At 36.7% G+C, this 27065-nt stretch overlaps 1 protein-coding gene across 1 annotated transcript in view; it reads right to left on the reverse strand.

Moving 5' to 3' along the window:
• The window catches only part of LOC129258896 (DNA mismatch repair protein Msh2-like), a 42433-nt gene extending 17166 nt beyond the window's left edge, over positions 1 to 25267 (reverse strand). The window contains exons 1-9 of the mRNA XM_064098554.1: positions 25016 to 25267; positions 21792 to 21841; positions 19272 to 19307; positions 12834 to 12921; positions 11352 to 11497; positions 10296 to 10493; positions 8682 to 8901; positions 7779 to 7837; positions 3373 to 3493 (exon numbers count right to left, since the gene is read on the reverse strand). Of these exons, the coding sequence (XP_063954624.1) occupies positions 3373 to 3493; positions 7779 to 7837; positions 8682 to 8901; positions 10296 to 10493; positions 11352 to 11497; positions 12834 to 12921; positions 19272 to 19307; positions 21792 to 21841; positions 25016 to 25049 (952 nt within the window). The 5' untranslated portion in view covers positions 25050 to 25267. The remainder of the gene's footprint in view (positions 1 to 3372; positions 3494 to 7778; positions 7838 to 8681; positions 8902 to 10295; positions 10494 to 11351; positions 11498 to 12833; positions 12922 to 19271; positions 19308 to 21791; positions 21842 to 25015) is intronic.
• Between the last annotated feature and the right edge of the window lie 1798 nt (positions 25268 to 27065).

Here is a 27065-nt window from a genome sequence, read left to right on the forward strand (position 1 = left end):
GAAGGGGTTTGAGAACATAATTGGAGCGTGGCAGCCTATTGATAAACAAGTGAAACATCTAACCGAGAGGATGACAAAGAAACAGATCCACTGCATTAACATAACATTTAGGATCATTTATGGTATGCAAGTGAGTCCTGGGGAGCGTTTCATCAATATTTTCATCCGACAAGTTGTCAGATCTGACATCTTTCCATGATTTTGATTGGCAGAGAGGCACTGTTCCTATGGTAACTGTCGGATAAAATGGGACTTGTCGGATAAAACGTCCGACAAGTCCTTTCATGAAACGCCCCCCAGAATACTAGTATATACTTGTGCAATGGCCAGTATTCCAGAGAAGTACAACTCGTTGAAAAAGGTATTTGATACAGTTCTGCAAAGTAGGCTAAATTTCAGGGGAGCTTTTCATGAAAGACTTGTCGGACACGTTTTATCTGGCAAGTTCCTCTTTTTTCAACAGTTACCATAGTAACAGTGCTTCTCAGGAAATCAAAATCAAGGAAAGATGTCAGATCTGACAACTTGTCGGGCAAAAATGTTGATGAAACGCTCCCCAGGTAGAGTATTATCTAGGCGCAGATATGAAATTCATCAATGAGGTATTGGCAGACCTGCCAACCTTCTACAACAACAAAAAAGTATTAATTGCCAGCCTGATGTAATGAGATCGGTGAAAAAAACATGTGAAATGACTCTACTTAAAAACTTTCCTTCCTTATTCAGGCGATATAATAATTATTATATATATATATATATATATATATATTTGTTTTTTCTCCACTCACCTCTTTTAGATTTACCACATTTGCTTATTTACATGTATACTATGGTTTCTTCATAACACACCCCCTCTCTTCTATATTTGCTTTTACCTTCTTAGGCAATTTGCTTCCTCTTTTTCACATATACAGGTTTTTTTTTTTTTTTTCTTCTTTTTTTTTCTTCTTTTTTTTCCCCCCTACTATATAGTCTTATATTTTTTTCCTGTCACACCTAGCGGATTACAATATCAGTTAAACCATATGTGTATTTATATATTTTTTCATATACATTTCTTTTTTGGATATATTTATATACATATCACTTATAGATACATATTTACACTTACCTTCTTCTCTTAGTTTGTTTAATGCTTTATCATATATACTTATATGTCTTATGCACATTATCAGTTGTTCCCCATTCTTTTTCTTTTTTTCCCTCACTCTTATGCACCAGTTTATTAAGCCTTTCTTTGTAACCTGTTTGACCCACCTCTCACTAATTCTCTTTTTTTTCATCCCATTATCACTGTTTTGTTCCAGATCCTGTTTGATGTTGCCTGCCTCATTATTTTAATCCCTCTTGGCTTGAGGTCTTTACTGGCCTTACTTACACTAACTTCCCTTTGCGTCTGCCTACTCCTTTTCTTTCATCCCCTTCACTAACCTGATTGGTCTTCTCTACTCACTAATGCCCCTTTTGTCTCCTTGTTTCTAGTGTTGCTGTAGCTTGTTTGTGGTCTATATTATGGTTGTTCCACTTTATATGTTTGTCATTTTGCCTCCGACGAAGATTCTGCTAGGATCGAAAGCTTAGGCCCCTTTTTGACTTTCTAATTTACTCCATTGGCTCTCTTTTATTAGATAAGCAGTTTTCAGCAGCTTCTTTTTGCTACTTAAAAACTTGATAATTCACCCTTTTAAACATGTAGGCAAAAATTCACTTGTTCTTTTCATGCAACAAGTTACTGGCCCGACAGTGATTTTTACCGGTCTGGGACCATCGGACCGACGCTAGTGTCACGCGCTGTGTACAATACATACTCCATGATTGGAAATTTTTTTAAAAGTAAGAAATCATACAAAAAAGTATCGGCATATTCATAGCAAAAAGAGGAACAAACACTCTAAAAGGGAACGGTTGGCATGTCTGTATTGGGCATTGGAGCTTGCAGTTTTCAGTATTCATGTGCTTGGTGGAAGTGCCCGAGTTCAGAAAGACACGATAGCTCTCAGATCTGGTCCATGACAGAATTGAAGAAGGGTGCACGTACACTTAATAAAATTGGAAAAATTTCACGGTGTAAGAAAGGACAGAATAAAGGTTGTGTCGCAGAGCCAATTTTTAATTTCATTCCAGTTCACATGGTTGTCCCAGATTCCTTGCATCTTTACCTTAGAATATCAGATCAACTAATAGGACAGTTGATACAAATTTTGAAGCGAGCAGACAACATTGAAAAAAAATGGGGGAAATGTGGACAAGAATAGATGAAAAATTTGTTGCCAGTTTATACATCCCATGGTCTCTTTACACCAATCGTGATACAGATCTTTTTTCAGTATCGGGATTTTACTGGACCAGAACATCGAAAAATACAGCAACACATCAAACTTGATGACATTAATCCAAATCATCCAAAACTAGAATCAATCAAATATCTATGGGCTAAGAAACTATGTCACTTTTGAAAGTAGAAAATGTTGATCCCAAGTTCTTTGAAAGACAAGCTCGCTCCAAGCTCGCAAAATATCCTTCTACATTTCAGTCGAAAGATGCGACATCCTACATGCATGTGTTTATGAACCATCAGTCAGAATCTCTTGAAATACATGGTAATGTTAACAAATTCAACCAGCAAGCAATGGAAAAGCTCAAATGACACAATTACTGTGCTATATTTTTGTTCTTCAAATCACTGCAACACTGAGGCGTTCGTGCAGGTGATCAAGAAACAGAACAGAATTTCATATTTGCATGATATGTACAAAGAAAATCCTGCTATTCAGGTGCATTGCAGTCTATGTAAAGAATGCGGACATAATAAACGTTATTGCTATTTGAAGTACCGTCCCAATCAAGATTTTCCGGACGATTGCAGCATTAAAGTTCTGTGCATATAGTCCATCCTGATGTGAAGTTGTTTTTGAAAAAGCAGAAAAATTCAAGATATGAATTAATGATAATACGGCAAAAAAAAAAAAAAATTTAAACCCAAAACAATGATAATTTCTAGAGTTTTGGTTTTGTGACATCACTGGAGAGCTTCTCTCCCTTAATATGTTGTGTATTATATTGTATATAAACATCACCAAAATAAAACCAATAAAGGTTATTCTTTGCTCACCTTCATTTACATGTGTCCTGGCTCACAAAAGTACAAAATTTTGGAGATTCAAATTGATGATTGTCTTTCTTGGCATGAGCACATTTAACAATATTTTTGAAGTTTTGTCTTGATGCTAGTCTTGACGATAATTGCATGTTTTTGGCCACTTTTTAGCGATATCGATAACCTTTCTGTCGTTGTCGATAATACCCGATATTATGTAGGGACATGACAGTGATTTTCCGTGATCCAACATTTTCTGATGGAAGTAAACTTACTTTCTGGACCAGTTGATGCGAGGTTAAGAGCTGTGACAGCAGCAGCATCCAACTTCATATACTGACTCAGGTCAAAGGTCGTCAGCTTGAATTGTCCAAAGTTAGTCTCATCTCCCAGGAGCTTATATGAAAATAGATTTTTAAAAAAACCAAGACATTAAGAATGAATGTATCAAATAACTAAGATCACTTTTTCATAATAATCATGATTATACCGTAATTGCTTTTGAAATTTCTTGATTCTTTTGTAACATTGCTTTTTTGTTGATTTTATGTGTATTTTTATGCTTTTTGTAAAACATTTGTCAATTCAGCTTAACAAGCTGCTATCTTGTGTTTTAATAAATCTTTAATCTTTTAATCTTTAATGACTAAATGAATACAGAAGATACCAAGTCATACTGGAATATTGGTTTGAATTCAATTGAATTTATTGATATTGGAATTTATTGCCCATTGCATTGTCTAGCGATTATTTGTTTTACATGTTCGACTTCTTTGCTGATATTATTTTGTAAACACTGTACAAACAGTCCTAAATGATAGCAGTTAGAAAAGCTTGAATGAATAAAACTGAAATTCAATCAATGACAGTGAATACTGCAAAATAAGAACATGATCTACGAACCACAGGGAAACGATTAGAGTGGATAAAAATGGCAAGAATTCACAAAAATTTAATGTGATAAGACTTAAATAGGCAGGACATTGGATGAGGTAGAATATACATTAAAGAAAAAAGGAGCAAGCTGTAATAGTTAAGGTAGAGATCTCGATACAATGAGTGAGGTAGAACAGAATCCAAATAAAAATGTGTGCAAAATGATTCTGGAAGAAAATTTTGTAATTGCTGAAATATGTGCAAAATAAGGTTTTGGAAAAAGGTCTGGTCTTAAGTTGATTCACATCAACAAAGACGTTTCAAGGAGCGGATTCAGATCCTAGACAGAGAGCACAACACTACAAAGGGAAATGTCGGCAGGTGAAACAGCATCATCTCCTCTGTACCTGAAGGGAATCTAAGAGACACTCTAGATCAAATTTGCCTACAACACATCAATCAAAAGGTCAGCAGCAGCAGAATATTTGGAAAGCTGGAAGTTCTATCACCAACCTCGATGGCATGCAGATTCTGCCTTTTAAGACAGTATGAAAGTCTACCAGCAAATTAAAAATTGGATGTGTCAAGACAATCAAACGATACCAACAGAATACGGATGGTAAGTACATTCCCATCCTAACAGACAAATTAGTAGCAAAATTGAACATTTTTTTCATAGACTTAATTTATTTTTAAAAACCCCATAACTGGTGGCAGCATCGGTCGAACTTCGCCACGCCCTTCTCCAAGCCTTCGCTTCCATTCCTGTTTGCTCTCGTCTACCATCTTATACATTTTTGCAATTCGGAGATTATTTCAACCTTTTCTGTAATTACAGACTGTTTCACACCGGCTAATATCTACTTAACTTTGATGAGTGAAACTTGCTATGTATAAACACCTCTGTTACAGCATTAGTGAAATCAGAGAACTTTCTCTTCAGTTTTATAAACTGTTTATCAACACATTTGGACTTCTCATTGAATCTTCTACTGCCTCATTTCAAAGACTCTTTATCAACTTTAGAGACTCTCCTGTTATACCCAGAAAAATCTTACCATCTTCCATCAACATTTTCGTTCACCATGCCACTTCATCCATATAGGCCAGACCCTCCCAGTTTTACCTGGCTATCCTGAAGAACGAAAGAGCTCTCCCAATTCGATCAATACTAACATTAATGTTCTTCAGTTAGTGGATTGTGTTGTGTGGACTGTCTGGAAAAACTTCTGACCAGCCTACAAAAACAAATTCACACACAAGAACTCCAGTTTTCTTCAGCACAACACACCCATCAGTTCGTTAATGCCACCACACAAACAGACAGGTCATGCCTTCTCCAGCTCAACCATGGACTTTGAGACCCTCTCTGAAAAGATTTGGCATTGTCAATGCAAGGACAGAAATATTTTTACTCTGAAATAAATCATCATGAACAACATCATTCTTGAGAGTAATGAAATAGTGAACTTTCAACCAATAATGCGCCGATACCTTTGGCATCTTCCATGATTTGTGGTGCAAGACAACATCGTGTACTGCAAAAAGATTCAATCCGACCGTGTCACTCAAACTCTTCAGCTTGCTGTCCCATCCAGCCTGGTGTCCAGTGTCCTCGATACACTCCACCCTTCAGCAGGTCACACCAGCTTGCAAAGAACCTCTAAACATCTATTTTGGCCCTTCATTCAAAGAGACATTAAAAACTTCACAAGCACTGTTCATCTCTGCCAAAATCCTAACAGTGTCAACAACAGTATCTCGATATCTGAGCAAACATCGTCTTCTGTCAGTCAGAAAGCAGTGTGTGGAATAACAGAGCTCACCAAGGACTTTGTGAATTGCACAAAGTCACAGAACACTGAACCCACTGCTAAACGTAAAAGAAGCAGGAGGTCCTGTTAACGAGCCCTTCGCACTCTTCAGTCAACACTACAGCAATAACTTACCAGTTTGAAGAGCCATTCATCTTCCTCCAAGGACCAGCTACACACACTTCACCACCACGATACCAACCACGCCCGTTGCTACAAAGACACCATCCCACCGCTGCCACCAGTTGAGGGGTTCAAAATAACAGTCCTACACTCTTCAGTCAACACTGCAGCAACAACATGCCAGATTGAAGAGCCATTTATCTTCCTCCGAGGACCAGCTACACCAGAGCTGCCAACATTGGGATGATAGAATCCAGTGGATTTCGCGGAGGTATGATTTTGTGAGGGAGCGGCGGAACGTTGTCCCACGGATTGGAGTTTTGGGTAGCAAAACACATTAAGAAACAACATTTGATAGTAACCGACAGCTGTCTAAACCATAAAAAAAAATTCTGATAGATTAAATGCACATTAGAGAGAATTCATGAATTGTCATTGACTAAATATACACTTCAGGCAATACAGTAGATTTTTTAAATAATTCATAAAAGAATGAATTCAACATGAAAATACCTTTAATTGGCCAGAGGGGGAAGGGGCTGCAGAAGTGGTAAACATGGTAAATGAGCTTTATATGTGGACTGTTTAAAGTCTCTGAGGGATTCCTGTGAAAATTGTCACACAGTCCCATTCTGCTTGAAAACTATCTTTATACTTCGACAAGTATTTTGTCGTCTTGGATGACTCCATCTCCATGATCTCCATGGTCACTGGCGATGCGATTGTAGTGTGGATGAATCGGGACGGGGCGTGCTTCGCACAGCTCAGCCAGCCAGCGCCAGGCTAGCTCACTCACGAAAGAGAAAATGTTCGAATCCGATCAACCCAAGTGAAAGTAGGCGAAAAAATCTCCACTTTGCTTCTAATTCTTCAAGATTGTCAATAAAATTATTCCTGAAATTGAAAGTCGAGGTGTAAAAAAGTAATCCACTTGTTAATCCCATCGTTGATCCACAGTTTCAGCTCGAATAAGGCGCACGCAAGCTTACGAAAAATGCCTCGCAGTGCTCGTGAACTTTAATTCTCGGAGCTTCCTGGCGCAGCGCGGCCGGCTGGAGCCGCGCCGGGGCGCATCGGGGGCCATGTACATGGAGTACCGCTGAAGAGTTTTCATCACACACACATGCAGAACCCGGAAATAAAATGGCTTGTTAGACTACTTCACCAGTCGTTCACTAAAATTATCTTTATTTACATGCGAAATCAATGTACGATTATACAAAAACTGGTAGAAGTTACTGGGTAAAATGAAAATGTGATAAGGAGGTTCCACGTGGGTGTCCGGGAGTTGAACATGCTAGACTCGTTAAACAGTCGTTTGTACGAATTTTACAATTTAACAGCTAAAAATCCTGATTATCCGGGAGATTTTGGCATGGGGTCGGGAGAACGGGAGATTGGATCGCAATCCAGTATTCTCCCGCAGGATCCGGGAGACTTGGAAGCTCTGCTACACCCTTCACCACTATATCAACCTCTACAGAGACACATCCCACCGCTGCCACCATTTGTGGGGTTTCAAAATAACAGTCCTACAGAGGCAATAGGCAGTGCCTGCAAAATAGACAGCCTACAATGACACTCTAGATTAAGCGCCTTTGAGTGGTTGAAGCTCACAGCTCGGCAGATTGTGGTGATGGTTTTGACCAAATAAGCCTATGGGCCATCCAGTGCCAAGCCAATGTTTCAAATATATTTGAAAATTTGACAATAGATGAATTATTCAAGTAGTTTTCAAGATATAATGTGAGTATACATGTCTTACAAATGCAATGGCCTATTGGCCTCCAGTTTATTGGGCACTGACCATAATTTTTTTGCTGTTTTAAAATGGTTCATTTCTTCAAAATAGGTTTCCAGTAGCTTACCTCCATATACTTGATAAGAGCTGACACAGATCCCATGGCATTCGTTTTATCCATCTCAGCTGGAATGTAACAGGAAACTTAAAGTTATTACATATAAACACAACGACAAATAAAATAAGAACTAGAAACAAATGCAATCAATATGACAGAATTTGTGACTCTGTCAAACATGCCAACCCCGACAGCCAAGAAATAAGAAATTGCTCAGAATATTTTTAAAAAGGAACATTCTATACTAATTACAATTTTTGACAGGAATAGAAAAACATGGGTTAAAATTTTTTTTTTTTAATTTATTTATAAGTCTTTTTTAGTAGGGTGGCTTCATCAGTAATTGGCATACTGTTGTTTTTGGAGGCCCTACAACAAAAATACAAATGGCTGTTTTTCTTTCACCAAAAAAAAGAAGGAATATTCCTATTCAATAGGAAAATTTGGCAGGTATGCTCTATGAATGGGAATGAATATGATATTCAATAATTCTTGTGGGAAAAGTTCATTACATTTGGATAATGTATTATTTGAAATCATGGGAAGAGCTCACAGGGCGAACTCTCTCCAGTTCTGACTAGGGCTACAAAATATTGAATATTTAAGTACCCAATAATCAACATCAATAATACCACAGCAATGTGATGTCATCAGTTCCATCATTTGCATTCCTACCAGGATGTTCATATAACTGTTTTGTTAAATCAAGCAAAACTTATGCATTTTACTTCCAATTTTGATGAATTTTTTTGTTCCAAAATTTCCTTGATTTTTTTGTCTTTTTACTCAAATCAACTTTGTTGGGGTGGACTTCCTCTTTTCCCTCATTTGAATTCTCTCTTTCTATTTACATCATCTTCTTCATGGGCTGGACATCCCGTTTCAAAACTTTAAAAAAATATGATTTCTTACGGAGGGCTTTACTGTTGACTTGTTCTGCGTTTCTGCCGACCTTCAGAAGACGATTCAAATCCTGAACGATATCCTTGGAATTGAAATCTGCCTTCTTACGATCGGAGATGAGCAATCCACCACGCTGGACTACGTGCTTCAGCTTTGCGAATTCAGGATTGTTAGGGTCACCACCGGAGCACAGCAGACATTCTTTGGGGCCAAGCTGTACAATGAGTGCCTGATAAAATATACAAAAGATTAAAGAAACAACATAATTCAATATTTATCATCAATGATATTCTCACCAACTGTAGCGTTATATAGGAGAAACATTTGTTCATTCAATAATTGACAGGAAAATAACATATGAGCATGGAACTTTCTGAAAAGTACGTCATGAATTCTAACTACTTTGACAAGGGAAATATGTAATTTCGAATGACTATGAGCTTTTTAAAATTTCAAATCCTTGGCATCAAATATATTATATTTTATTATTATTGTGGTGTTATTCCTTTTTATTAATATCATGGGTCAATGTAGATGTAAACTACATATGGGCTATTCCACGGTTACCCACGTTACATTTGGAGACACCTTGACTCATACTTGGAGCTGTAATTCCATTATTATTGATAGGAACTAAACATCTCTTTATCACAACATAGTATGCAGTCTGACTATCCTTTGTATAAAAACAAAACTTGGGAAATTTCATTATGCTCCTGGCAAATCTTTGAAATGTGTCGGTTACTCATGTTACATGATTTGGACATGCGTAAAATAAAAAGTGGACATAAGTGAAAAGTGTCCTCATACAAGGCTTTTATGAAAGTTGATTATATCCATTTCAAAGAAGTATATTAGGGAGACAAATTTGTATATAATTAAAAAAATAAAGAACACATGGTTTTTACTTGGGGTGCAGATAAAGTGGTTACTCACGTTACGGTTCAGATGGGCTATATGTACAAAGACACATTGAGCTCATGTCCACCAACCTATGGAATTGCCCATATGCCTTGATGCAAATATTTTGTTATTTTTAAAATATTCAATATAAATAACTATTCAAAATTCAATAACACCATTAAAGAGAAATTCCAGTAGTTGCAGTAAACACTGATTTCATGAGAAAGTCTGTAAAACAAGGCTTAATTGTCAGTATATCATCGAGGATCTAGATCTGGTACAGTTACATAAACTGAACTTTGTGAAATCTTGAAATCTACGCTGAAAAATGTTCAGGCTGAAGATCCCCAACACAGATAAGCACACGTGGGACAGTGTATAATTATTGCTTCGAATGTCGGGCCCGACGCTCTTCCCGAATCCTGTGCTTATTTGCTGATTTCTCAGCAATTACACAATTTCTTCCAGAATCCTTTGGCACATATGTTTTATTTATACAAACAGACACTTTGGTGGTCATTTCATTGGATTCTGTACGAACTCATTTTGATATCGTTACCAAAACTAGCATTTACCTTTAAACATCCATCAATCTAATTTCTCTCCTACAATTAAAGTGGAATGGTAACCTTCATTCTTCTATTAAAAGCGTACGTGTATCATATTCAAACTTGTATATCCTTTACTAAAATGAAGCATCAAGATATCATTCTTGCTCACCTCAAGGTTTGAAAACTGGTCATTATCCGCAAACTCCGACACTCCGAGCTCCCTCAACGTCGCATCGGCGTACCCCACCCCGACGATCCTCTGTCCGCTCTCTCCGGCCACCTTGACCGCAATGACCGAAGCCGAAGTGGACATGTCATTGCTGCCGAAGAGAATCTCTTCAAACTGGCTCAGGTTCCCCGGAGACGCCTGAAGGGATGTACGGACAGGAAGAAAAACACAAATAAATCTATCCTGAAGGGTTGGGTTTCCCTAAACTAGTTTGGATAATCCTGTATAGTGTTTGTTCGGTGGTAGAGAGATATGGATATCACAAAAACACGTAACACAAAAAGTAGGGGTCTTTGCCTTTCTTTCAAATGTGAATTAGATGATTTCACAAGAAAAAAAATCAAATGACAACCTTTAATGGGAATTTTTTTAAATATATTATTCAGTAAGAACCCCACATGCAGTGTAAATACATGTACAACTGGTAACAATTATGAATGCAATTCATGATAAACATAGTATTTCGAGAGGTAATTTTTAATTGCCATCAAAATCGAAGCAATTGGGCCATCCTCCTGCCAAATCCACGTAATTAATCAATGATACCTAATAACCCCCCCCCCCCCATCCCCCACCACACCTCACGATTGGCTTACGACCCAATTTTGGAATAAAACATTACACATGTATTAAACTGATGAGAAGATTAAATCATACATGTAAACTAGCGTCCTAAGTTCTGAATCATTGATTCATGATACAAATTTTTAAATAAAATTTATGGATACTTCATTCCCATTCATAGGACTGGTACAAAAGTAATTTAATTCAGAATTGTAATGCCATAACAATTGTTTGATTACACGTAGCTATGATTTTTAGCCCATTTGGTAGCTAATGGAAATGAAGCCTGCAAGTAGCTCCTGAATCTGAAATAAGATCATTCTACAATAAACTTAATGTTATTCGAAAATGTTCAAAATGCCACTCTTTCCATATTAGGCCGTAGACTATTCGAAAGGTGGCCTTAAAGCAACCAAACTGGGTAGTCCATACCTTGTATGCTAGTGTCCAGCTGTTGCCTTTGCCTGTTGCCTGGTTACTATACACCTCTATTCGGTACTGTCTGACTAGCAGCAGATCTCTCACGACAGATTCAAAATTCTTTTTACTGAGGACCACTGATTCAATCTTGTTTGGGCCTGTATTATCAAAATTAATGTAAAATCACAGTTCTGGTGGGTGTTTCATACATTTTAAGCTGTTTGTAAGTTAAGAGCAACTTTAAGAATGACTGATGATCCTTTCTTGTGGTAAAAGGTATATTCATTGGCGATGGTTTGGCACGTAAGAAAGGTTCACCAGTCGTTCTTAAAGTCGCTCTTAATACGAACAGCTTTATGAAACGGCCCCCAGGTGGGTGTTTCATACAGCTGGTCGTAAGTTACAAGCGACTTCATGAACGACTGACGATCCTTTCTTAGAAGCTTAAACCAACACCAATGAAAATTTGCAGTGTATAATTTACCTCAAGAAAGGATCACCAGTCGTTCGTAAAGTCGCTCCTAGCTTGCGAACAGCTTTATGAAACACCCACCAGGAGCCCATTACACCTGCTGTTACTTTCCCATTATGGCAACTGCCATGGTATAATCAGGGCTCAACACTGAGCCAATCACAATCAAGGCTTCCATGGTACAGACAAACCAGCCTTAGTGGCCACCTGTATATTGTGAAAACCTGTCTATAGTGGCCACAAAAATAGTCTCCCATTTGAAAGGACTACATGTATGTGTTTTAGAACCAGGTGGTGTTTCATAAAGCCGTTTTTAAGTTAAGAGCCACTTTACGGATGACTGGTGATCCTTTCTTGTGGTAAGTGATATACAACAAATTTTCACTGATGATGAATAAGCGCCTAAGAAAGGATCACCAGTCCTTCACAAAGTTGCTCGTAACTTACAAACAGCTTTATGTAACACCTACCTGCCTATAAAGGTCACTTGTCTCCAGTGGCCACTCTTTCACTTTCCCTTGATGGCCTTAATAGCAGGTCTGACTGTACTTGCCATAATGGTAAAGTTACCATAGCTATAAGTCCTCATGAAATAGGCCCTCGAGTGGCAATAAACAATGTACATTAATCTTTATGAATGCCATCTATAAAACATGTAACAAACGGTGGATCAGTTCTAAAAAAATCATACAAATAAATAATAATAGGCATGCATATAGCACCATCTGTCAGGATATAATGTATTCAGTGGCACATTATTATCACTACATCTTTACCTCCAGCTGCGATATCAACCAATGTGCATTTCTGCCAGGTGCCCATTCTCATTTTGGTCAAGAGCAGCATTATGAGAATTTCTTGCTGCTAGAAATGATGCCATGGCCGGGATTTGAACCTATGACCTTCTATTTCAAAGTCCGGAGACTTAAACAGTGGGCAATGATGATCCACGTAATTCAAATAAACTCCGGGAGCCAGCTAATCTTGAGATTAAGTCACAGAGATGGAACTTCATATCTTACCTGAGCCCAAATGTTTAATAACACCCAAAGTCTTGAAGACTTCTTTAGCAGCAAACACTGCATCCTGACCATGTACTGTGTAGTAATCCTATGAAGAAAAAACAATATTTCGGAAGAAAATTAATCCTATGAAGAAATTTTTTTTTCAGAAGAAAACAAAATTAGTTACTGTAAGCCATGTCCGACATTGCTGATACCATCTGAGAAACAAAACTGGCAATAATTTCATGCTGAATGCTGAGAAATTTACAATATCATTCCAAAGGAAATTCTAAGAGAAAGGCGACAAAAAGGTCAATACATTTCTAATGTCTTTGTTTTCACACAATGACAAAATATTGTAAATATGGCTGATTATTGAGTTTGGTAAAGTGTCCAACTTTTTTCTGAGGAGCGTTGTGGCCCAGTGGATTAGTCTTCTGACTTTGAAACAGAGGGTCGTGGGTTCGAATCCCAGTCATGGCGTAATTTCCTTCAGCAAGAAATTTATCCACATTGTGCTGCACTCAACCCAGGTGAGGTGAATAGGTTTCCGGCAGGATTAATTCCTTGAATGCATGAGCCCTGAAAGGCAGCTCGAGCTAAAGCCGGGGTAATAATAATAACAACCCGCCTCGGAATAGAGTATTTCTAGATAGATGGCGCTATATATTATTATTATAATTTCTGTAAAATAACACATGATATATTAGGCTGTACAAGTCAATGAACACACACACACTCAAAAGGGCAAAGAATGAACCACTGGATTGCACCTTCTCGAAATCCAAGAAGCAAGCTACTTGTTAACGGACAAATGGGAAACTGATCAGGAGGTTTATAAAAGCGGGTGCACGTTTAGGGTTTTCATCAAAAAAACAAACTTTTGTTCAAAGGGCTTCAGACCCATGACATGACATGTTTTCAACAATCTGACTGGATCACCCCAAAATTTACAAAAACATGGAGAGGACTCTTGAATTCCTACTAACAGGTACCTTTCAGAAAGAAAAATGGGACAACTAGTGAAAACCGATACCTTGCAGCACTTCTCACGTGCAGGAGAAGACAACTTAAAAAATAAATGGTTCAATTTGCAAGTGTAATTCTCATAGCTAGAGGGCATCAAAGAAGAGATCGGGATGCGCTGGGTGATACGACACACCGATACCACTTTGTCATACATGGGGGGAAAACGCAATCCTATATCCTGGCACAACGATCTCTGGCTTAAAGTCTCGCACTGTCCCCTACAGCTATATCAATTAAGAGACACATACTGAAAGGTAAAGAAAGAAACTTGGTCACAATTAGCACATCTTTTTTTTTCCTTTATACATGGTATTTTCATTTTTTACCTCAGCATTTCCTTTTTGTATCTTGATCCTTATAAAAGATTTCTTTCTGTCCCTCTCGGTCCCTCATTTTGGAGATTTATTTTGAAAATATATCTTTCAGAGATTTAAGTTACATGTATTTGCTCCCTTTTCCCCTTCTATTAAATCATCATCCTCCCCTCCACTTCACAGGCCACCCTCCCCCTCCCTTGTCCCTCTCCTTCACAGGTTCCCCCCTCCCTCCTCTCTCTCTCCCCTCCACTTCACAGGCTACCCTCTCCCCCCCTCCTTCACAAGCTCCCCTCTCTCACCATCTTCACAGGTTCCCCCTCCCTCCTCTCTCTCCCCTCCACTTCACAGGCTCCCCCTCTCCCCCCTTGCCCCTCTCCTTCACAGGCTCCCCCTCTCTCACCAACTTCACAGGTTCCCCCTCCCCCTCTCTCCCCTACCTCTCTTTCCCCCTCCCATCCTCCTCTCTCTCAGCTCCCCCTCTCCCCTCCTTTTTTCTTTTCTCTCTCCTCCTTGGGCTCTCTCTCTGATCACCCCCTGCCACTGTACCTCCTCACTTTATATTGTAGCATCTGCATTCATATTTTACCTGGAGACCAAATGATTCTCATGCAAAATGGATTATCAACCTAGCACATCAAATAATCCCAAATTGACAAATTTCCATTTTTTTTTATCCAGGGAATAATTTTCCTGGTATCGCATTGCAATTTGCTCCACATTTTTGAAAGACTGCTATGCATATCGTCTTTTGTATAGCATATTTTTACATAGGACTGTGCATTACTTAATTGAGAGCTTTTCTGTTAAGACCAAAAATGCTATTCAAATTTGTAAAGCAAAACTATTCCCTGAAATCTAAGAATTCTGTGTAGAAGTATGGAGAACCTCACTTAGCTCTTCCAGATTGGAACTTAAAAAATAAAAATCAGTCAAGAAATAAAGAAGAAGCAAAATGGAGATGAATGGAATTTGCATGTGGAATGTCTTTTCACAAATAATTATTTCCATTTTTGCTTTCCACAGAAAGAAATACAAAGTAAATCCGGAATAGGTGGTTTCAAACCGCCACAATCATACGAATCCCCATTAAATTACAAGAACTTTTTTAGGCTAAAAAATACCCATTAATTATTATGATAAGCAAGCGAAGCGCGAGATTAAAAATCACTAGCTCAGCAGCCACCCAAGGCGCCCGCGCCCAACTACACACTGGGCTAAAAGTTCCCGTAAATTGCTTTCACATTGCGAAAATACCTGCGACCTTGGAAAAATCCCGCAAAAGTTCTCGTAATTTTGACAAGTACCTACTAATTAGTGGGCATTTACTTTCGGGGAGATTATGCATAATTTGCTTTCACATTGCCAATATCACCTGGTATTTTCTGATCGGGGTAAATTTCCTGATCAGAAAATACCAGGAACTGACAAACTTCGAGGTGGTCTGAAACCACCTATAAGGTGGTTTCAAACCGCCTCGATCACAAGAATCCCCGTTAAATTACAAGAACATTTACATGCTCAAAAATACCAGATAATTATTTACGCATTCAGATCGCCCCGAAACACACTCTTTGGGCAAATTTCTCAAAGTTATGAGCATGCGCAGTACTGTCTGGTAGCAGACGAAGAAGCACGCGCTTTAAGCGGTACGATCAGGGGACGGCCGGGGCGGGAAATCCGCCTGTGGCCGGAGTAGCTCTAGCACGTAATAACTATACTCGATCGTATGCGCAAATCATTTGTTTCCTTGATCATCTGCAATTGCACTAAATTTCTCTCCACATTGAAATTAAGGTCTTGGTGGCCTCCTCACTCCAGTGCGATGTCATCTGGTATGAAAATGTAGAATACCGGTAAATATCACCCTTAATTCGTAAAACTATTTTTTTAAGAAGAAGAATCAACCGACTAGTCAAAGTCGAACCCCGGGTCACGTCGCATGAAAAGTGTACGTATGTTTATCGCTGCATATGCACTGGCGCTGGCTTGCTGGTAGGCCTCGCATCAGCTACATGTAGCCTCGCATATCCATGCATATCGAACAGCGCGGGCTATGAACCGCAAATTCACTTCTCGCGGTGATCAATGGGATACAAGTTCCCGTAGTTTGCTTTCAGATTGCCAATATACCCACGACCTTGGGAAAAATCCCCGCGAAAGTTCTCGTAATTTCGCCAAGTACCTACTATTTAGCGGGTATTTTTTTTCAGGGATATTACGCGTAGTTTGCTTTCACATTACCAAAATACCTGGTATTTTCTGATCGGGGTAAATTTCCCGATCAGAGAATACCTGAAACTGATGAACTTCGAGGAGGTCTGAAACCACCTATTGAGAAACCTACAGTACTACTATAAAACCCCTGAAACCAACCTTTTTTTTTTAATCAAACATAATTAGATCTGTTCCAAGCAGAGCATTTTGTGTAAATGCTCACCAAGCGAGATCGATGGAGATGGACAGCTGTTGAAAGAATCAATTCTTAGATAAAATTTTTCAAATATTGACTCAGATGATCACTAAAATACTTTCAATAGATATTAGTATGATGTGTTTACATAGCTTCTTTCAAATTATCAATCATATGTTTGCATCACAGATTCAATAAAAATCATTTTACTTTAATAGTTGGTAATTATAGTTGGTAATTATTAATCTTTGAAATATTTATATAAAAATATACTTTGATGTGTAATATATTTTCAAAGTACGTGATCAGGGTCCCGTATTCACACAAAGGTTAGTGATTAAAATGAAATGACCAATCAAGATCATCGTTGCATGCGCATTTAGCTCAGTAGACTGACTAGAATCCAGGGAAAAAATTACTCGGGTGCTGGGGGCAATTTAGCCCCTAAAATGCTCAAAAGATCCCTGGACACTAAAAAAGGAGCCGCCCTGGAAATCAGCATCCATCTCGATGTTTATGCTTATCCAATGTTGCAGATTGAGACAGTAAGTTGTGAAAAGTACGAGCCGTGGTTGCAATAAATAGATTAGATTTGAATTAAAATAATGTTAATTAGATTAAAATTTTAATTTTTCTGACACAATATACTTACCGCAATTAAACACCAGGCACTACAAGAACCAACTGGTGAAAAAAATTACTGTTGTCTCCAAATATTGGCTTAAAATTTTCTTCCGTTTGAAAATACTAGCTATGGCTTTCACAACATGAGACTATCTGCAAAGCTATTTTCAAACTAGGCAAAGTAATAATAATAATAATAGCTGGATTTATAAAGCTCTTTTTGCCTGAGGACACAAAGCGCTGCTATTATTACCCCGGCTTTAGCTCGAGCTACCATCACCGGCGCTCAGTGCATTCAAGGAAATAATCCTGCCAGGTACCCATTCACCTCACCTGGGTCGAGTGCAGCACATTGTGGATAAATTTCTTGCTGAAGGAAAACACGCCATGGCTAAGATTCGAACCCACGACCCCCTGTTTGAAAGGCGAGAGTCAGAACCACTAGACCAAGGCGCATACAAAAAGGCGTACAAAAACAAAATTAGGTAGAATGATTTCCATTTTAAATGAGCATATACTTTAGGGCATTTGTATGTTCATGTACTAAAGAAAGAGCAAATGGGTTTTGTTCAGAAATGCTTACCACATAAAGCAAAGTCTTACTGAATATTCTCAAAACCAACATTTACATAAAATAAACCAAAACATACACATGCTAGAAAATTATAAATTCAGGACTTCCAGAGAACGCACAAAAATTGTACTATCACATCATGGCGGGAAATGGACGAAAAAGATATTGAGCAAACAGGAAATCCCACCAGCACCAAGAAAAGAGAGGTTGAACTAATAATGCCACGAGGGAACATCAACAGGAGGAGCTCTTGCTTGGTATGAGGAAAGTGGAACCGGGTATCGGATTCCGTTTGCGCAAAATTTTAGTTAAGTGAGTGCGTAACACTTCTAAAGCCCCCTCTAGGTGTAATTACATGAAGACTGAAGACAGTAGTTGATTTCAATATCGGCGTGGAAGTTAAGGGAGAGGGTGGTATTTAGATGATGGTTGCTGTGTTAAACCCATTCATGAATATTTTGAAGTCAGATCATTTCTTTAAAAAAATAAAATATTACTTCATTTTACTTTTTAGAAGATCAGGATTAGGATTGATATAAAATACTGAAAAGAGTGCTCAGCTAATAGCCCCAAAAGCTAGCTCACATCCGGATTACAATATATGTAAATGTATTGGACAGTATTCTGAATCTGAACTAGGTTATTAATCAAACTCTGAGCTAAACTTTACCTCTGGATAACCAATTGTGACACCATTTATCAGCTCATTCTTCAGTGTCAGGAAATGATGACATGGTAATTATTAAAAACATAGAAACATACAATGTAAACAAAGATTTGACATTCTGGTAATGCTGTTATCGATAACCTCTTTATCACTTGTCCTGTCAATGATCACATTTTTTGGCCACTTTAATAGCGATATCGATAACCTTTCTCTCATTGTCGATAAAACTTCACCCAACCCTAAAATAATGCTAATAACGTGAAAGGTGAGGATGTATTCATGCTAAATATGTTTGTTAAAAGATGTAATCGATTACAGTCGATGAACACAGATTTTAAAGCGTTCTTGGTACAGTGGCAGATACAAATTTTGACCCACGCGAGTATTGTGATATCGCTAATCAATGCATAAAAAATGCGTATTATGTTCTTTTGTCGATAGTTATCGATATCAGTAAGATATTTTTAGTGATATATCGACAGAGAATTTTCTTACCAATAACAGCACCACATTCTGGGCTTATCAATATCTTTGGCATTAAAATACACACAATTATTGCGATGACTCAAAGGAGAAAAATATGAGGGGGGGGGGGCATAACAAGGAATCAGAAGAAATTGAAAGGTTCATAGAAAAGAAGTTAGGATTCGCAAATGTTGTAAAGCTTACAATAATTCATACATGAATATACTACTAACATCTTCAGAAGATGTGTAAAAAATTGGCATTCCAATATTCATGTCAAAGGTGCCAATTTCGAGTGCTCTACAATTCAATCATGTGCTTTCTATAAAATGCTTTAAAATATCACATTACAATTTAAAAACATACTCACAGTTCTGTCAAACACTCTGAATGTTGTTTCTGGTTTCTGCAGAAAAAAAAGAAGATATATATCAATTCTGATGAATTGAAATAGACACATTACATAACTAGTCGTACAAAGACTCAAAGTTAGTCAATGTCCCATTGTCATGTAGACCATGTCTTCTCAGATTGTAGATAATATTCATTTACATGATTTTGTTTAGGGTTGCAAAATTCCTGTTTTTTCTCCAAACTTTGGTGGTGCTAGCTGTCCAAATGGGCTGGTGTGTGTTCACCTTGGAAGCTAGTTAGAAATAGAACTGCTTTATTGACCAATTAACTCCTACTAGATGCTCCTGGTGAAATTTAATTCTGCAATGAAATCTTATTTTTTAAAGATAGTAATAATTTAGTCAGAATCTCAATTCTGACAAATAAATTTGATAATTATAATCTGGGACATTGGAACTACATGTACATGTACTAGCACAATGCAAATTAAGAAACCCTAGAATAAAATTTTACTGTTTAAGGAATCATTTATCAGAGAAAAAGGGAGTTTAATGTTCGACAGGCATTGGAGCTACATTACCATCATGAAATATGTATATCAACAAACATAAAAAAGATCATGCATCATTGTTCCAGCATCAGTTTACCCGTCTTTCTACCTCCATGGTTTACCGAAAATGCTTTGTATAAATTAAAATCATGGTAAAATAAAGAATGAAACACCTGAAAGCAATTTATATGTAAGAGAACGATCAAACAGAAACAGATGGGTGAAAGAAATATTGAATAAATAATAAAGAAAGTTGGAAGCACTTGAATATCGAGATCACTAATGCCATGTAGATCCTCCCATTGGCAATGCAACCAAAATCTTTGATGTCACACATTTACAACTTCTCCATCACATTTTTACAAACTTCACTGAAAGATTAAAAAGTGCCAACCTGATGCACATTATCTCTTCATGTCGACAATCAACATAGAAAAGATGATCACATGACAAGATCTCAGATCAAGTCATATCTACATTAAAAGAAGAGACGATGAGATGACAAGATATTGGATCTTGTACTGTGGTCTTCATCTTTTAGAGAAAATAATGGGATGACAAAAATCTAAGATCTCAATCTCATCATGTCTTTGTCTTTCAGAAAAGACAATGAGGTGACAAAATCTAAGATCTCATCATGTCTACCGGTACATCTTTTAGAAAAGATGATGAGATGACCAGATCTAAAATCTCATCATGTCTACATCTTTAAGAAAAGATGAGATGACAAGATCAAAGAGTTCATCACGTCTACACATGTACATCCTGTAGAAGAGATGATAAGATAACAAGATCTGGGAGCTTGTCGTGTTAACATCATGCTGTAACTGTTCAGATGACAAAATCTCAGATCTCATCATGTACACTCTTTGGAGGAAATGATCAGATCAAATGATCAGGGGGGGAGGGTACTCATGAAATAAGGCACACAGGGATGTGCCGCTGGAATGGGTCGCTTTTAACATGGCCCCAATTTTTAGATGCTGGCCTTTAACATGGGTCCATATTCTCCTCCAATGTCTTAGGTGCAAATATATTTCCTGCAAATCTGGGATCAAAATGCCGGTCAAAATGTTGGAAACCATCCGCTATTTCATCGAAGTATAATAAAACCCGTACAATACGACAATTCGTTGCCTTTTCCCGGGCGGCTCCCCCTTAATCGTGATAATTAAAAACAACCTGGAACTAGAACAGCTTACGCATGAACATACTTCTGCTTAAGCAATGAACAAAGAATCACACGGATGATTGCAACAGGCTAAACTAAGATTTTCTAAAAGGCGAGGTTACTGCGAGTCACAGTACGTACAGAGAAAGAGAAAAACAAAACAAATTTTTTAATGGAAATTGAAAGTTATTTGTTGGATGAATTCTTAAACCCACCCTTAAACATGGCCCCCGTTTTGGATGAAACTTCCTTAAATAATGGTATGGGTTTTGAGCCTTCAGCCGCATATTAACAAAATTGAATGGTTTGTCCTATCATTAAAATGAGCACAAAAAAAAAATGTTTTGGGGTATATTTTCAGTGTCCAAAGGGGAGGGTTGCCCATTTGTGACTTTCTCATTCATGTTGCCTATGAGATGATCTCCATAGCATTAGTGTTCTTGACAATCAATCAAATGATCATAATTTCTTGTTCTCCGATTTTACTCATATCTGGTTGTTTAACTTTTTCTTACTCTTAAAAAAAGCTAACTTGTTCCCAGAGTTTTATTCACCCTTAATATCTGCTTTATATAAATAAATTCAGAAGGTCATGGCATGTTTCTACTGACTTAACCAGTCTTGCCTGCACTGTGCACATTCTCCACTCCCAGGGAGAAATCCAGCTAGTCGGTCACCATGTAACTAGACAACAGATTCAAATCTGCCTTTCTAGTAACGCTGAAACTGTGCAGGTTCTGGTAGGGCTGAGCAGAAACTAAACTAAGATTGATTTATTTGCTTTCTTATTAAAACCCATTAATATTCTAACTTACCTCCGGCATTGAACGTAAAAAGGAGATAAATCCTTGTTCTTGACTTGAATCTAAAATGACAAGAACGGCAAAAATCAATCTCCATAAAACGTGCAGTCTCACTCTCAAACAATATCAGAACATATGCTCACAGTGTAGACAGGAATAGATCTACATGTATTAGGCCTAAACCATCTTTTATGGGGATTTATCTAAAAATTTCAGACATTTCACAGTAGGCCTGGTCTCGTCTCTAGATCAAGACCTACCAAGTGTTCGCACATTAGGCATCATTACAATCTAAAACTAAATCTAGAAAAGAGTCTCTAATTGCTATAGATCTAGGTTTGTGCATTAATTATACATAAGGTTACATAAGGTTCAGTTCTGGATGCAGGATCTTCTGTTTCTCTCCGGGGGAGGAACCTTATAATCAAATTAAAATTCTGCATTATGCCACCAAAAATCAATCCTCTTTCGTTGAATGAAAAAAAAAAAAAACAGATCCAGAGTATGTCCCTGTTTTTTTATTTAAAATTTTAAAATTCTGTTAAGTTTATCTAGACTTTTAGATCTAGGGGCCTAGACCAAATTATCATCATTATATTTATAATATTGGCGAAGTTAGTTCAAACATCTCCATCAGGTTTTTTTAAACTGCAGGCCCTAGTATATGGACGGTGCATCATGCACAAAAGATAGCCGTCTGTGTAGGAGAAAAAGAAAACAGTTAGATAGAAAGTCTAGATCTAGACTCTAAATGTTTACAATCTAGGCCTAGAGAGATTTAGCCTAGGCCTAACAGTTAGACTCTATTTTTTTTTCTTGACAAGTATGATGATGGTTTTAATAAAAGCAAATAAATTAAAGAAAAACATTGGTGAAGCCACTGGAGGTTAAAGCGATGGTCCAGCCTGAAGATATTTATATCTCAATAAATAAGAGTAAAATTCACAGAGCAAAATGCTGAAAATTTGATCAAAATCGGATAACAAATAAAGTTATTGAATTTTAAAGATTTGCATCATTCCGGTGAAACAGTTCTAGAAATGTCTTTATGATTATTCATTAGATGGGCTGATGATGTCATATCCCCACTAGTTCTTTTGTATTTTTTATATGAAATTAAGTTTATTAAAATATTTTCTACCAAGAACTAAAACAATTAGATTGACTACCGATTGTGCATTAGTTATTTACTGCCGCAACTTATTTCATAATAATGGAGACACATCATTAATCATACACATGTATGAAAAAATGAAACATTTATGATTTAATGTAATAACATAAGAAAAAGGAAAGTGTGGATGTGACATCATCAGCCCACCTAATGAATATTATACAAATAATGCATGCAGCCGAGTGCGTTAGTGGAAATGCAGAGCACGCGAGGTTTCTTTAGATAGGAGTCGCACTGTGCACGAGCCGATTGCGGCGAGTGTCCAGTGTGCTCCATCTGAAGAAACCGAGCTTTCTCTGCATTTACTTTTACGCACGACAGAGCAAGTGCATTATTTGTTTTATAAAATAGCAACACAGAAACAATTTTTTTAAAGTTACAGTACAGTTTTGTTGGACTTCTACCGCACTGGTTTGCTTGAGCGTGCAATGTCAATTTTCGTTGCACACCTTTTGCACTACCGTGCAGTGCACAAAAAAAGTTGGATGTCATGCGACGCGTATTGACCAATCGCGATGCTTGAAATAATACAGCTATTTTATAATCATGAATATGTGCATATAACTGTTTTCACAAAATATTGATAAATTTTAAAATTCAATAACTTTATTTGTTATCCAATTTAGATGAAATTTTCAGCATTTTGCTCTGTGAATTTTACTCTATTTATTTAGATATAAACATTTTCAGCCCGAACCATCCCTTTAATTGTGGAGCGTTGTGGCCCAGTGGATTAGTCTTCGGACTTTGAAACAGAGGGTGGTGGGTTCGAATCCCAGCCATGGCGTAATTTCCTTCAGCAAGAAACTGATCCACAATGTGCTGCACTCAACCCAGGTGAGGTAAATGGGTACCGGTAGGAAGTAATTCCTTAAAAAGCTGTGTGCGCTATGAACGCCTAGCTTAGCCGGGTAATATAGGAGCGCCTTGAGCACCTAACAAGGTGGATATGTGCGCAATATAACTATCCTATATTATTATTATTAATATAAATGAGATCTATCAAATTCAAAGAATAGGATTTGTTTTAACAAATTTGGCCCCTAAAAAGTTAAACTGCCAAACATGAAACCAAAATTACCAAACATGCCAATATTTTTTCATCCAAACTAGCTAGGGTCTAGATCTATGGGCATGATGGGTGACAAGGATTGATCATGTCATATTTAAAGGTCAAGTCCACCCTAGAAAATTGCTGATTTAAATAAAGAGAGAAAGATCAATCTAGCAGAACGCTGAAAATTTCATCAAAATCGGATCTAAAATAAGAAAGATATGACATTTTATAATTTTCAGCAGCTTTTTTCCGCCATTTTATAATTTTGCTCATTTTTCACAAAACAGTGATATGCACATAGACATAGGTAACTCAAATGAGACAGTCGATGATGTCCTTCACTATTTCTTTTGTTTTTTGTTTGAATTATACAATATTTCAATTTTTACATAATTGACAATAAAGGACCAACGTGACTGAACCATTACACATTGCTAATTCCACAAGTTCAGGGGGGAAGTAATTATTGTTTCACTTGACAATGCAAGAATCTTCAGGATTGAAGGAGGCAGTCAGTGTAGCTTGAAGAACAATGAGGGGAAAATTAGAATATTTCATATTCTATACAATAAAAAATAAGAAATAGTGAGTGGATGACATCATCAGTCTCCTCATTTGCATACCAACTAGGATGTGCATACAACAAATGTTTTGTGAAATTAAGCAAAACTTTAAATTAAAATCATAACTTTCTTATTTTACATCCGATTTTGATGAAATTTTCAGTGTTATGCGTGTTGGTTTTTTCTCTTTTTTATTTTAATATTCAAATCAAATTTTTGTTGGACGTTGGGGTGGACTTGTCTTTTAACTTAGTTGAAGAGGAATTGGTTGGGCTTGAACTATTAAACTTAGAGATAGAAGTTGAATTGTCTTGATGTTTGCAAGTAACTCCAACTCCAAGTCCAACTTAAGTCTTTACATTAAAAATTTAAATTTAGTCAGAATTAGTACGGTACTAAAAAGTTAGTTGTATAATTTATAAACAGATAAATAACACCGTACCCAAAGAAAGTTGATGAGTCGATTGTAGAGCCATGATGGACGAACCTCACAAGTCACACACTCACTCCAGCTCCAGCAACTCAACCTTGATCTTGATGATGATCAATTCAAGCCAGCGCAGTGGGATTAAACGACAATATTAAACAGTACAGAATGTTAACTAGTAGTAGTGCAAGTACACGTGCTTTGCGCAGTGACAGTGCACTGCTGCTGCAGCTAGCTGTGTTTACTCGATTCCATTCGATTTGGCGCGTTTGCTGTCACGGGGACTATGAGGTGCCAGATGAGGGGTCGGTCTATGAGGCGCCGAATGTACCAATATTATATAGAACAATTATTTGTTATATAATCATTATTTATTAAATAATAACTATTATTTATATATAATTTATATTTTATTTGTAAATAACTACTATTATATAAATTATCATTTCTAATTATTTATATATAATTCCAAGTAATACTTCATTATTTGTAAATAATAATAGTTCGACATTCCATTATTTATAAATAATGATTATTTGTTTTTCATTATTTATAAATAATGATTATTTGTTTTTCATTATTTATAAATAATGATTATTTGTTTTTCATTATTTACAAATAATGATTATTAGTTTTTCATTATTTATAAATAATGATTATTTGTTTTTCATTATTTATAAATAATTTGTTGAGTTTTCCATTACTTATAAATAATGATTATTTGTTAAATAATGAAAACGTCTACTTCATTATTTATAAATAATTTTTTCGAGTGCACCATTATTCTCATTATTTATAAATAATCATTATTTAATGTTCGAGTTTTCCATTATTTATAAATAAAGATTATTTGTTAAATAATGAAATATCTACTTCATTATTTATAAATAATAATTTTGTTTCAATATCCCATTATTTATAAATAATCATTATTTATAAACAATTTTTACAGTTTGCCATTATATACAAATAATCATTATTTATAAATAATGAAAAACAAATAATCATTATTTATAAATAATGAAAAACAAATAATCATTATTTATAAATAATGGAATGTCGAACTATTATTATTTACAAATAATGAAGTATTACTTGGAATTATATATAAATAATTAGAAATGATATTTTATATAATAGTAGTTATTTACAAATAAAATGTAAATTATATATAAATAATAGTTATTATTTAATAAATAATGATTATATAACAAATAATTGTTCTATATAATATTGGTACATTCGGCGCCTCATATCGGTCGAGTATAGTATCATTTTCTATTAATATGTTGCTGGTTTAGGGCGATTGTTTTTCTTGCGACTTTTCGGCAGGCGCGTAGCCAGGGGTGGGGGTGCTTCAAGGGCTTCACTCTTGCTCTAATTTTATGAATTTTGCTTCTGCGCTGCGCGCGGTTAAATGACAATATTGCAGTTCTCTTTTGTTTCCGTTGCCCTTTCTCTAACCCTGTTTTTCCACCTCAGCTATATGTGTTTCTTGCCGGTTAAAGTTCAAGGGCATGGGATTAGAGTAAGGTTAGGCCGACGTATATGAAGTTATCTTTTTTCAAATTGATCGCGCAACTTCTGGTCGGGTCGGCTCCGGGTGGGTAAAATCTTTATATCAATTTCTGCCGTCACCTCCATAAAGGCAACTTCTCCCGCTTTTCAGCTAATTACTAAACAACCATAATATTGGGGGCAAACAGGTTCATAATTTAAAAAGAGGAAGCCAGGTATAAGATTCGTTTCGTATTTAATAAAAAAGTACAATATTTTTTTATAAAATTGTAGTGTGGCCGAGTGTTCTAACATGTCTACCTCACAAATCAGTCAGAAACAAGCAAACTCATATTATATTGAACTAAACTCAAAAAATAAAGATGTTGACCAAAATGAAGTCTAGTAGTGCTCTGCTTTATTGGTCTGCAATGCAGACCTCACTAGGCATTGCCTTCACAAATAATACATTCAAATATATTCAAAAATAATGTCACATGATAAATTCAACCAATAGAGAAACAGAGAATGGGAGAACCCAGAAAAGTGGAGGAACCAAGGGTGAAAG

This window comes from Lytechinus pictus, chromosome 4, assembly GCF_037042905.1.
Source record: "Lytechinus pictus isolate F3 Inbred chromosome 4, Lp3.0, whole genome shotgun sequence".
Taxonomy (NCBI): domain Eukaryota; kingdom Metazoa; phylum Echinodermata; class Echinoidea; order Temnopleuroida; family Toxopneustidae; genus Lytechinus; species Lytechinus pictus.